Consider the following 13,698-nt stretch of genomic DNA (forward strand, 5'->3'; position numbering starts at 1 on the left):
ACTTCATATATATGAAAAATAATCTGATTTTAAATATTAAGTATCCAAAATATATTGAAAGCTAGAAAAATGAATAGTCAGTGATGAATGCAAAGGAGCTCACCAAGTTTATTCCGGTTTGACAGTAGTGTGGCAGTGCAGTGGAGCACATGTGGAAGGGCAGCCTGTATCAGTTCCCAACGTGTAATGCTCTGGATGGCTTCCGAGAGTGCAGGTGAGAGACCATGCAACTTACTTTCCACCAGCACACGCTCAAAAGACTAGAAACCAACAAAGCATAGTTAGAATAAATCAATGCATCCTTCTCACAAGTAAACCTATTATTTTTTTCTATGCTCACATCACAATGCTGAGGTTAGGAATTTGTTATGTAAACTATATTCAGAGATTAAAATTTGAAATACAAGGGCTTTTAAGAGGCTAATACATCTATCATCATCTTTCTTGTGCCAGCCATCACAACTTCTTTAGTCAATCTTCCCTCTGATATCTGTCCAGCCCTCCTTGTGGAGAATTTCCCCCTTTGATCTTTTAGTAACCCTAATCACTTCCTCATGATGACCACTTTTCACACAATGGACTTTTGATTTTTTTGTGTTCTAATTGTGTACTTTCTTAAATAATTTACGTCTAACTTATGTTGTTCTTATGAATGCCAACTTTCTAATGGTATGTGCTTGTGAAGCTGCTGCAAGCTAGTTTTCTTACATTGCATTTGTCCATACTTATCTTTGTGCTTATGACTATAAACTCAACTCTGACCTTGTGATGACCAATGATCTCCAAATGGCACTATCCATTCGATTCTCACTACTGACCCAGATGTTCTCCCAATCCCTGGAATCTTTACCATGCAAAAGACCTCCCCACAGCTTCGACCCAAAAATATCTAATAACCTTTGTTGCGTGAGGCCTATTCCATAAAATTCAGTATCTTGATCTTCATATTCTACTGAATCTGAACAAAATTACTCTCACCTTATCTTGTTACATGAGACAGTAATAACCAATACTAAAGTCTTTGCTGACCACCAATGCACCACACCAAAATAGGGCCATTCAACTTCACATGTTCACGTGTACTCTTTGACAAGCTAGGACGATGACTCAAGATTAATAGACTCCAAAACTACCTTTCCCACATTATAATCTACTAGTCTAAACAAGTAGATTATAATTTTTCTGCTCTTACTGTACACAAGGGACACCAGGAAATTTGCCTTTCATTGCTAGTACTAAAGTGGACTAAAACATTCAAACCAATGGAACCGAATGCCGGGAGGAGAGGAGAGTAGGCAAAAGACTCTACCAAAATGGACACTAATTCATTTATAATTCATGTTTTGTCATTATGAGTAATGTACTTCTGCTCAATAAGAAACACAACAGCCATGCTCTCCATGGCCAAATTTCACCACTCACACTGCTCAATGGGAATCAAAGATAAAACAAGGTCCATGTCCCTCTACATGTTTCCTATCCAACTGCCTATTCAAACATAATTTTTACACTGTAACTTTATCTGCATTTATCACATCCTCCAGCTGCTCATCCAAAACAACCACAGCCCCCTGTGTGAAAAAACCTGCTTCCCACATCTCCTTCAAATTTCTCTCCCTTACCTTAAACCTGTGCCATTTAGTTCTACATGCCCTGGGGAAAAAAAATCTTATCCCATCTATAAGGCCACTCCTCTGCCTCCCACGTACAGTGAGAATAAACGCTGCCAATCTAATCTCTTGTGATAAGTAAAGCACTTCATTCCAAGCAATGGAGTCCTCAGTTTCTTCTGCAGGCTTTCTAATATTACCACATCTTTCTTCTAGTGTGGCAACCAGCACTGTACACAATACTCCGAGTACAGACAAATCAGTATTTTATACTGTTGTAGTAGGACATCCCAAATCTTATACTCAATGTCTCAGCCTATGAAGGCAAGCTTGCCAAATGCCTGCTTCACTGTCATCTTTGTCTGTGTTGCTATTTTCAGAAAGCTCTGAACTTGCACCCCCAGATTCCTCTGTACATCCACATTATTGAGGACTCTGCTATTTATTATATACATCCTGTCAGTAATTGCTATCTTAAATGTATTACCTCACAATTATCCAGATTGAATCCCACCTGCTATTTATATATGACAAACAACAAACCAGTCCCTATAGGACTGTAGTGGTTACAGACTTTCAGTGAGACTTTCACCCTATGACCTCTGCATTCTTACTTCCTATCACTGAGCCAATTTTGTTTGCCAATGCTTAGTAAGCGAGAAGCTTTCACAAGGGAATTATTGAGAGTACAGAATCTGTGTATTCCTGTTATAATAAACAGCTAGGTTTATGGAATCTTGGTTATTGAGGGATATTGAGGTCCTGATAAAGAAAAAGGATGTTCATATCAGGTATAGGCAGTTAGCATCAAATGAGGCTCTTGAAGAGTATAAGAAATGCAAGGGAACACTCAAGACAGCAGGGCTAAAAGAAGACATGATGTTGCTCTGGCAAACAAGGTAAAAGAGGATACCAAGGGTTTCTACAGAAATATTAAGAGCAAAAGGACAATAAGGGACAAAATTGGTCCTCTTACAGATTAATGTGGTCATCTATGGAGCCAAAAAAGTTGAGGAGATCTTAATTTTTTTTTGCATCTACCTTAACTCAGGATACAACACAGAGTCTATGGAACTGTGGCAAAATTGTTGTAAGGTCCTGGAGTGTATCCCAAATATGGAAGATGACAACTGAACTCAGTAGTAATCTTGGTATCAATGTCATGTTTTTGTGTCAAAAAGCTGACAAGTTTTCACTTCAATTTGTGTCTCATTTAATATCAGAACTTAATAATCAAAGAACACATGTTTAAATAAGTTTGCATACCACACAGGAGGCTTCATACTGTTTTCCCAGCTTTGGTCTCAGAAATGCGCTGCAAGATGAATAAAAGAAAACAGTAATGTATGAAGTGAGACCAATTTTCAGAATTAGAATCAGGTTTATTTTTACTGATATATATATCATGAAATTTGTTGCTTTGCAACAGGAGTACAGTGCAAGACATAAACATTACAGTAAGTTACAAAACAAACAAGCAGTGCAAAAGAAAAATAAATTGTGCAAAATAGTGGATAAAGCTTTACAATACTTTATGGAGTAAAACCTAAATATTTTCAAATATGATTCTATTTTTGTTGTTGAACATTTTACTGCTTGTAAAGTAATAAAGTATTTAGTACATTAAAAATTAAAAGTTTCAATGAAATTATTCTCCATTTTTCACACAATAGCTGCAGTGAGTGAGTCGAGGTGTTAATTTAGTAGTGACATATTTAACAGATAAGTGTAAAAGGTCAGGAAAATAATGTCACCATAAACGTATTCACTTTTTTCTACCACCATTTAATGCTCTACAAAATCCGGTTCCTGTTCATTTTGAGAATCATTACTTCCTTAGGCCAGTCGAAGCACACATGTTGAGTCAAGCCAGCAGAAGAGATTTGCTGATTATTTCTCTTGCTGATTTTTCCAATTATATTCCAGCAGCAAAATGAGTAAAATGGAAGAAGAAACAGACCTGGATCAAAGAGTAAAGGAGGAAATGGCAAAATTCTCCCTTTAATAAAGGACTTGGGAAAAAAAAGGGAACTGAAGCATTGCAAATCTCAACCAAAGACACAACAAAAGGAGATCCTCAGAATGGTGCCACTAGCTCACCATCTCAATATGCACTCTCTTCCATTAATAACCTTCCCTTCATCAAAATCAGGGAGGATATTTGCCATTTACTGCACGATATTCAGTTCTATCTGTTATCCATTAAATAATGTCATAGTCTATGCTAATGCTGAAGCCTTGGACAACATTCAGCAAGGGCTAGTAAGTGCCCACGTCTAATTTCAAAATCTGCCATCTCTTTTGCAACTTCAATCATGTTTAATATCTTCTAAGAACAGTGGTCAAGTAAACCCATCTGTACTTACTGTTTTTGGAAAAATCTCGATCCCTAATCTGAAGTAACTAGCAGAGTTTTTGTGTTTAACAATAATTTAGATTTCAAGGAAAAGTTTAAAAGAATTCAAATAATAGAAGTATTTTTTGAAAATTGAATTAAGTGTACAGTTAAGGGACTTAAATTAATTAAAACATTAATATTAAATAAAAACAAGCCTGTATTTGAGGAATATAAAGAAAGTTAGAAACAACTCAAGCAAGGAGGGCCAAAAGGAGATATTATATGCCCTTGGCAAGAAGGATTAAAGAGAATCCCAAGACATTTTTTTACAATCAACAATAACAAAAAGATAACCAGGCATATGAAAGGACCACTCAAGTATAAAAGAGGGGATTTATGCTTGGAGTCAGAGGAAGCCAGCAAGGTACTAAATAAGTACTTCGCATCAGTACAAAGGTGTACATTACACCAATATCTTCCAAAAATGGAGGATAGTGAGATGAGTCTGGAGTATTCTAACATGCTAGGCATTTTGAGAGCAAGGAGATGGTTAGGTCTCCTGAAAAGCATTAAGGTCGATAAAACTGGGTCTTGATAGGATTTGTCTAAGGCTGCCATCAGAGACAAAGAGAGGAAATAGCTGGGCTTGTGTTAAATGATCATTGTAGTTTGTCCCGTGATTAGGTGAGTGTCAAATCGGGGTTGTTCGGGGTTGCTGGGGTAACATGACTCAGAGGGCCATGAGGCCACTGTATCTCAAAATAAAAGTGAAACTAAAAAGTAAAATTGGTATACCCTTTGAAAACAGAGGGTAGTAGTGGAACGTTGTTATTCTGGCTGGAGGTCTGTGACCAGCGGAGTTCCACAGGAAAGAGTGCTGAGACCTCTGTTAGGACAAAGCGTAGATAGGTCGATTAGCAAGTTTATCGGTGACACAAAAATTGACAGAGTTGTGGACAGCGAAGGGCAAAAGATACAACAGGGTATAATGTAGATCAGTTACAGTTACAGGCAGAAACATGACAGATGGAATTTAAACCAGACAAGTGTGATATATTGCATCTTGGGAGATCAAATGTAAGGGACAAGTATACAGCTAAGTGAAGGGTCTCTCATAGAATTGATGTACAGAGAGATCTTGGGGTCCAAGTTCATATCTACCTGGAAGTGGCAATGCAAATAGATAGAGTGGCTATGAAACAGTATATGACATGCTTGCCTTCATCGCTAACACGAGTCAGAAAGTCAAGTTATAGTTGTACAAACCACATTGGAGTACTGCATACAGTAATGATCACCCCATTACCGGGGAATGAGAAGGCTCTGGTAAGGGCACCAAGAGGTTTAGAAGGATGCTGCCTAGATTAGAGGCTATGAACTACAAAGAGAGCTTGGACAAACTTGATTTATTTCCTCCGAAGAGTCAGAGACTGAGGGAACATCTGATAAAAGTTAATGACGTTCTGAGAAGCATAGATATGGTAAACAACCAGAATAATTTTCACAGGGTAGAAATATCATATTTTAGAGGGCATAGTCTTAACATGAGAGAGGTGGGGGGGGAAGTTTAAAGGGGATGTGCAGAGTAAGCTTTTATTTGAAATGTGAAAATGTGTGAAATGTGAGGAGGATGTTATGAGAATGCAGGGTGACTTGGACAGGTTGGGTGAGTGGGCAGATGCAGTTTAATGTGGATAAATGTGAGGTTATCCACTTTGGTGGCAAGAACAGGAAGGCAGATTACTATCTGAATGGTGTCGTTAGGAAAAGGGGAAGTACAGCGAGATCTCGGTGTCCTTGTTCATCAGTCACTGAAAGTAAGCATGCAGGTACAGCAGGCAGTGAAGAAAGCTAATGGCATGTGGCCTTCATAACAAGGGGAGTTGAGTATAGGAGCAAATAGATCCTTCTGCAGTTGTACAGGGCCCTGGTGAGACCACAGCTGGAATATTGTGTACAGTTTTGGTCTCCAAATTTGAGGAAGGACATTCTAGCTATTGAGGGAGTGCAGCGTAGGTTCACAAGGTTAATTCCCGGGATGGCGGGACTGTCATATGTTGAAAGATTGGAGCGACTGGGCTTGTATAGACTGGAATTTAGAAGGATGAGAGGGGATCTGATTGAAACATAAAAGATTATTAAGGGATTAGACACGCTAGAGGCAGGAAACATGTTCCCAATGTTGGGGTAGTCCAGAACCAGAGGCCACAGTTTACGAATAAGGGGTAGACAATTTAGAACGGAGTTGAGGAAAAACTTTTTCACACAGAGGGTTGTGGGTCTGTGGAATGCTCTGCCCCAGAAGGCAGCGGAAGCCAATTTTCTGGATTCTTTCAAGAAAGAGTTAGACAGAGCTCTTAAAGATAGTGGAGTGAAGGGATATGGGGAGAAGGCAGGAAAAGGGTACTGATTGTGGATGATCAGCCATGATCACAGTGAATGGTGGTGCTGACTCGAAGGGCTGAATGGCCTACTCCTGCACCTATTGTCTATTGTCTACTTAAAAACACAGAGAATGGCAGGTGTCTGGGATGCACTGCCAAGCACGGTGGTGGAACCGGATATACTAACAAAATTCATTGGGTTTTAGATATGCATGTGGGCACGCCGGGAATGGAGGGAAATAGTTTAATTTGGCATCATGCTTGGCACAGACACCGTGGGCCAAAGGACCAGTTCCTGTTCAATACATTTTTCATTTTAATCTAAGTCTGCAACTCCATTCAAATGAACGGGATCACAATGGTACAAAACCGAGGAGCCAGGTACAATACTTATTCTGCCCTTTGAGATAGCATGACTCAGTGGGCACTCGATTACTGACAGGTTATTGGCAGATAAACTAAACTAAAAGACAAATTATTTGCTTGGAATTCCAGTCATTCGGACAGCTTTATTTGTTTCACCATGCATCAGTTGAATTACGAGGAACAGAATCATAGCTTGTGATTCAGGTGGAGAAGTACGTACTTCCCACACCACGTCTTAGGATCTACTCTTCCATTCTCTAGGCTACTGGAAAATGGTCATTCTAACTATCATGGGTACTTTATTAAATGAAAAACTATAAATGTCAGGGAGCATTCTTTTATCTACAAAAACAGACACCTAATATTCTGAGCCAAAATTGGCTTTGTGACAGAAAACTCCATCAACCCCAAAGTGAAATAGTCCAAAGCACGAGGTACACCCATAAACATACCACCTTAATCAAGTGTAATACAAGGCCTGCGTTTGGTTCATCCAATCTCAAATTACACATTTTCCTGAGCTTCCCATCACACTTCTGAATTATTTTTTAGTAAAACTAGACATATTCCTGGAAATGTTATGCAATGTTTATGTAACTTTCAATCACAGTGGTCGTATGTTGCTCAACCAAAGGGCACACAAACACATGCCATTTTCCGATTTATCTTCTCTCAGTCGAGATTCTCCGTAACATCAAGTCTTGGAAAAATATTTGGCTTTGTTTACGGTGGGATGTCTAAAATATTTACAAATCAAGAACAAGAAATAACTCTAAGATCTGAGAACACACAATGTTTAAATAAAAATAAGATCCATATTTCTGTACTGTCAACATCAATCATCTTTGAGACAAAAATCTTTGATGCTTGAACACTATAAACTACAGTGAAAAACGCCAATTACAATCAATTCAAGAAAAATTATATTGATATAACCAACATCCAAATCCAATTTTTGTACATTATTATTTTTAACAATATATAGCATTTATAAAAATAAAAGTGAAAACAAATTGAATATAAGTCATGGACAACCGCACCACTTTGCTGCAGCTCAGTTTAAGGAATGAGAGGTTCCTTTTCTGTGGTGAAATGTCAAAGCTGCCTGATTCTTGTAATAAAATGAAGGCAAAGCAATTTTCCATATTTATAGCACTGATTGTTACTGGACAAAACTAAATGCAATTTGTGACTGAAGCTTAAATGTACTCAAAACTTGAAAATCCCAGAGTTACTATTAGTGATGATCTATGCTGATGCAATGTGTCTAGAACCTATCTATCCACTTATAAATACATTACAAGCCCATAAATATCATTGGTTGATTATCAAATTTTTAATGAAGCTGTGTCAGCATTATTGCTGAATAACTTCCCTAACTTAGAAAGATTATTAATACAATTCCCTCAGAAGAAATCAAAAATGTTGCAGATTTTAGAATAACGTGTTTTAATCTTTGCCATTCACAATACTCCTTCGTACCTGTATATTCCAGTCCTTATTTCACTTTTTTTACTGTGATTTAATTGTAATTAATGGACCAAATTAAACTGGATTTAGCCAGATGTCTGGCTGCACATACAGTATGTAGCCCAGATGTGTAGAGTTGGTCAGAGTAATCCCTTCATCCTGGGAAAAAAATGTGTGTTGCATTAAGCAGTATTCTGGTGAATCCCAACACTTCATCCTTCCTCTCTACCCAAGCCTCAAACATCCTAGTTCCTTTCACAGAAGACAAAAAATGGGGGCAAAAAGGCAAAGCTGTGGATAGGGAAGAGAGAAGTTACTACACTAGCATCTAGAGGCCTGGACTACTGATCCAAAGACAGGAGTCTGAATGTCAACAATGGAACTGGGGAAATCGCACAAATAAACAAATCTGGAATTGAAGAGCCAGGGGCTTTAGGCAACTAAAGATCTACCAACTGTGTTGGGCACGTGGCCAAGTGGTTAAGGCATTCGTCTAGTGATCTGAAGGTTGCCAGTTCAAGCCTCAGCTGTGGCAGTGTGTTTGTGTCCTTGAGCAAGGCACTTCATCACACATTGCCCTAGTCTGTGCGAGGAGTGGCACCCCCCACAGACTTCCAATCTGCGCCTTGTAAGGCATGAAAATGCCCGACGCAAGCCTCTCATGGTCTCAGTCGACGTTCCCTTTCCCTTCCCCAATGTGGTTGGCTCTTAACTGCAACCTCATTTCAGGCAATTATGCACAGTCAATAAATCCTGGCCTTGCCAGAGTCAGCTACATCCAATAAATTAATTTAAAAAACCATGCAATAGATTTTTTGTTTCTGAATTTAAGAAAATTCAAAATTAAGATTACAGTATATAAATATTTTTTAAACTGCGAATAAAAGTTAAAACTTTTAAATACTAAAAATATTCAAGATTAAGTTAAGTTTACAAAATCAATAAAATCTATTTTTATCTAAATATCATCACCAAACCATCCTGAACCAGAGAGTCAGAGGATGGGGCAGGGTGACACATAAGCAACCCTTGGGCCAGTATGTGACCCAGAGCAGGCAACACTGCAAGTACCCTTTGGCTACACTTTATGACAAAAACCTTTCCTGTTTTACCCAATAAAGATTAATCAGTGCTGATTTCTGCTCTACTGCCCTCACAGTGTACCGTGTATAAAGATACGCAGGGAGTTCAACATCTTCTCAAAAATTACCTGAGTCGGAAGCTTTCTTCAAGGTTTTTAAATGAGAAAACTTTTTGAAAAGATATTGCTGTTTCAAGGGCAAATAAAGAGTGGATGGAGATGGATGTCTTTCTACCGTGTGTGCTTCAAGTCAAATTCCAAATTAACCCATGTAGGAAAAGATGTAAAAAGCTGTTTAAGAACAGGCCACAAGCGGGACTTCCCTTTTACTTCCCCGGGGTCCCTTCCTCCTTCCCATTTTTCCTATTGTCGTCTCTGCTCTCCTATCAGATTTTTTCTTCTCCAGCCCTTGCCCTTTCCCACCCACCTGGCTTCAGCTATCACCTTCCAGTTAGCCTCGTTCCCCTCCCCCAACCCTTTTATTCAGGCACCTCCTCCCTTCCTTCTCAGACCTGAGGAAGGATCTCAGCCTGAAATGTCCACTGTTAACTCTTTTCCACAGATGCTGCCTGATCCACTGAGTTCTCCAGCATTTTGTGGGTTTTGCTTATGAGCAGGAAGTGATGTTTGTACAAAACAAACTGCATACAGAACAAACAGCGCCTCTAAAGGCAGAACACTCCCTACCTGACATCCACCATGTCAAACTTGACTACTGAAACTAAAAGCCAAATGATAATTTCATTATGTCTTTGGCAAAAGAACGGACAGTCAGAGACCAGTCTTGGAAACAGTCTTACTGCACAGTCTTTAACTATTCTCGGTTTGAAAATGTTGCCCTTAATGACATACTTGCTCATGGTAATATCTGATGAGCAGATCTCTGGCATGGTACTCACTCAGATTGGCGACTGGGTAAGGTATCTCTGAAGTGAGCTGTGCCTTCTTAATATGCCCTCCAACTCACTGTAACCCATCATAGTAAAGAAAAGGACAGAGTTCACGAGGGTAACTTTGGATAGGAAGAGTATCCTGCATTGTGATGCTCTGCACAGATGGTGTCTCTGCTAAGCAACAGGAGAATCTCAGCAGAAGAGTCGAGTTGGGGGGGGGGGGATCTTGTGAGCTATGTCCTTAAGATGAGAACAACCGTGTGCTGCTTCAGGAGTTGGGATTTCATCCCTGTTGTTGGGAATATGATCACAGTCAACGAGAGTTCCAAGGGTAAGCAGACCTCCCTTCTATTGACTCGGTGACAAATTCACCGGCTCTGCTTCCGGTATCATCTGATGTTCCGGACATTTCTCTAGAATATACAGGGAAGTAGCTACATCTGATGGATGTCCATCTGGCTCCATATCATTCTCTGCTGCGGGCGTGCTGGAAGAAGTAGGCCAAGGCGCTGACCCTGAATTTACAGCTGCATCTGGGTCTAATTCTTCTGGGGTGTCAATAGGTTTTTGGCTCAGTTTCCTTGAGACCACTGGTGCTTGCTGCACGGTATGACCATCTGTGTTCTGCAATATATTGCTAGTGTTTTTCCAGTTCTCCTTGCTATCCGCCCCCCCCCCCACCAGATCCTCCACTACTCTCCAAATGACGGACTTGTCCACATTTGGACTGGTTCTGCCTCAGGGCTCGTCTGGCCAGCTTCGGCGCCTCACTCAGGCGATTGTCCAGTGGTGGTTTGTCACCACGCCTGGTGCAGCGGGTGAGGGCTGCGCAGCTGGATCTGTAGTAGCTTCTGTTGAAAGGTGAGCCACTGATGCACTCGGTGCTCTGCTCAGCCTTTGTGTGCTCTTGTTGAGTGGTGAACACCCATGTATTCACAAGTTGGGTGACTTTGGGCACTTCTCAATTTGTACCTTAAATCAGAGTGCACCTTTGCTTGGGTTTGAATCTGGAGCAGAGGATGCGAGTTTAGGAGGAGGACTGGGTAAAAATTTAGTGTGAGGCACGATAGGAAGCTGGCTCCTATCATTGTCTGCTGCTTTGATTTCATCCTCTGCTGAGCAACCATATTGTAATAGAGGGATTGCACCAGTGGCCAGTTCTTCAGTCACCTTCTCAGAGAGACAACCACCACTGTCTAAATCAGCTGCTGCTTCATGCATACAGCTTTGCCTCTGCTAAAGCGGCCTCAGCTTCATACTCCTCCTTGAGTGCACTCTTTGTAACTCATAGCATTCATTGAGAGCTTTCTCCATATTTCCACAAGCTTTTTCAATTAGCAGTTCAGCTTTGCACTTAGCATTCGCTGTTCTTATCCTTGCCGCTTCAGCACTGGCGTGAGCTCGTGCTACAGATATGCTAAGCACTAATTTGCTTAAGCGTTGTGAAGTCACAATCGATGCGTCACATTCTGACCTCACTTTCAGGGCTTGGTGATCAACGTTGCTGGGGTTGGGAGCTGACATTGTAGTATAGTATATGACATTCAGAGGCTTCTACAGTCCACAGTGATGCCTTTGAAGACGAGTTACCTTCTCACTCTATTGCCCTTGTAGTGTATTGTGCGCAGAGATAGGCAGGGAGTTAAACACCTTCTCAAAAATCACCTGAGCCAGAAGCTTTCTTCAGGGATTTTAATGAGAAAACTTTTTGAAAGGATATTGCTGTTTCCAGGGCAAATAAAGTGTAGATGGAGATGGATGTTTTTTCTACCGTGTTTGTTCCAAGTTGAAATCCATGTTAAGATGTTAAAAGAAGCTTATGAACAGGAAGTGATATTTGTACAAAATAAACAGCGCCTCTAGAGACAGAACACTGACTCTCCTGCTCCCAAGATCACAGCTTCATATGGAAGACTGCAAATTCTAAGTTTCATTTAAAGAAAAAGGATGTTTATCCTTTAGACATTTCTAAAGCATTGTGGATAGAAACCAAAACTTTGGATGAACTTTGGGAGTAAGGCAAGCGCCATTCCAATGCCACATGGATAACATATGTTACAGGCCAGAGCAAACTCTTCCATTAGACCGTATGACTGTGAGACATAGGGGCAGAATTAGGCCACTGGGCCCATCGTCTCTGTTCCGTCATTCTATCATGTTGATTTATTATCTCTCTCAATTCCATTTTCCTTCCTTCTCCCCATAACCTTTGACACACTTACTAATCAAGAACCTCTCAACCTCTGCTGTAAATAAACCCAATGACTTGGCCTCTACCACTATCTGTGGCAACGAATTCCACAGATTCACCACTCTCTGGCTAAAGAAATTCATCTTCATTCTCAAAGGATGTCCCTCTATCCTGAGCTGTGCTCTCTGGTTTCTGACTCCCCTGCTATAGGGAACATTCTCTCCACATCCACTCTATCTAGGCCTTATACTGTAATATTAAATAGGTTTCAATGAAATCCCTTCTCAATCTTCTAAACTCTATTGAGTGATCATGTGGATAGTTAGAGGCTTTTTTCCAGGACTCAAATGGCTGTCACAGGAGGGCACAGATTTAGGGTGCTTGTGAGTAGGTACAAAGGAGATATCAGGGGTAGGTTTTTTGTGCGGAGGGTGGTGGGTGCGTGGAATGGGCTGCCGGCAACGGTGGTGGATGGGGTCTTTTGGGAAACTTTTGGATAGGTACACGGAGCTTAGAAAAATAGAGGGCTATAGGTAAGCCTAGTAACTTCTAAGGTAGGGACATGTTCAGCACAACTTAGTGGGCCGAAAGGCCTGTGTGCTGTAGGTTTTCTATGTTTCTATGAGTACAGACTGCTTCATTCTGTTTCATGCCCTCCTTCACAAGAAACAGGAGTAGCCCAATCAGGCCTTAGAACCCACGTCAATTTAAAAAAAACGGCTGATTCAACTTTGACCTCAATGCTACTTTATTACTCTTTCATGGTGCTCCTTACCCCCATGTTTTTATACGTGTGTAATATCTGCTTTTCATGTTTCTCCCTTCTCCAGTTTGTTTTCCTTTCACTCTCTCCCCCTCCCCTCTACCCTCCTTAAAGTTTGTGTTTCTCTCTGCACTTCATCGTCCTCAGTTTCTTTTGCTCCCTGCCACCCCACCTGTTGAGAAAGATTGGTAGCCCTCACAAGTGTTTTTCATCGGCCTGGGAACTAGCGGAGACACGGGAAACTGCAGATACTAAATCTGGAACAGCAGGATCTGCTGGAGGATCTCAGCGGTCGAGCAGCATCTGGGAGAAGCGGGCAGGGGAAGAATTCTCAACCATTCCTCGCTCCTCCCCTGAACTCCTCCCGCAGACCGCACTAACAATAATTCAACGAGCTTTCAGCAGTTGCGAACGGCTCCCCAATGCGGTTCAGCTTTAATTATATCTGATAATAAAACCAAAACAAATTATAAAATGCATCATAAACAGAATTTCAAATCAAGGGCCCTAGCTCAAAGAAAACCAGACATGTCAGATGACCGCAGTACTTGTTGACGTATTTCGGGGAGATCAACATTTGCAACAATTTATGCAGCAGGTGT

At 40.7% G+C, this 13,698-nt stretch overlaps 1 protein-coding gene across 7 annotated transcripts in view; it reads right to left on the reverse strand.

Moving 5' to 3' along the window:
• LOC134348442 (protein unc-80 homolog) overlaps positions 1-13,698 on the reverse strand; it is a 238,655-nt gene that overhangs the window by 224,540 nt on the left and 417 nt on the right. For all 7 annotated transcript variants that reach the window (XM_063051833.1, XM_063051834.1, XM_063051828.1 and 4 more), the window contains exons 2-3: positions 2,877-2,925; positions 104-260 (exon numbers count right to left, since the gene is read on the reverse strand). In XM_063051833.1, coding sequence (XP_062907903.1) covers positions 104-260; positions 2,877-2,925 — 206 coding nt within the window. The remainder of the gene's footprint in view (positions 1-103; positions 261-2,876; positions 2,926-13,698) is intronic.

The sequence above is a fragment of the Mobula hypostoma genome, chromosome 6 (assembly GCF_963921235.1).
Source record: "Mobula hypostoma chromosome 6, sMobHyp1.1, whole genome shotgun sequence".
Taxonomy (NCBI): Eukaryota; Metazoa; Chordata; class Chondrichthyes; order Myliobatiformes; family Myliobatidae; genus Mobula; species Mobula hypostoma.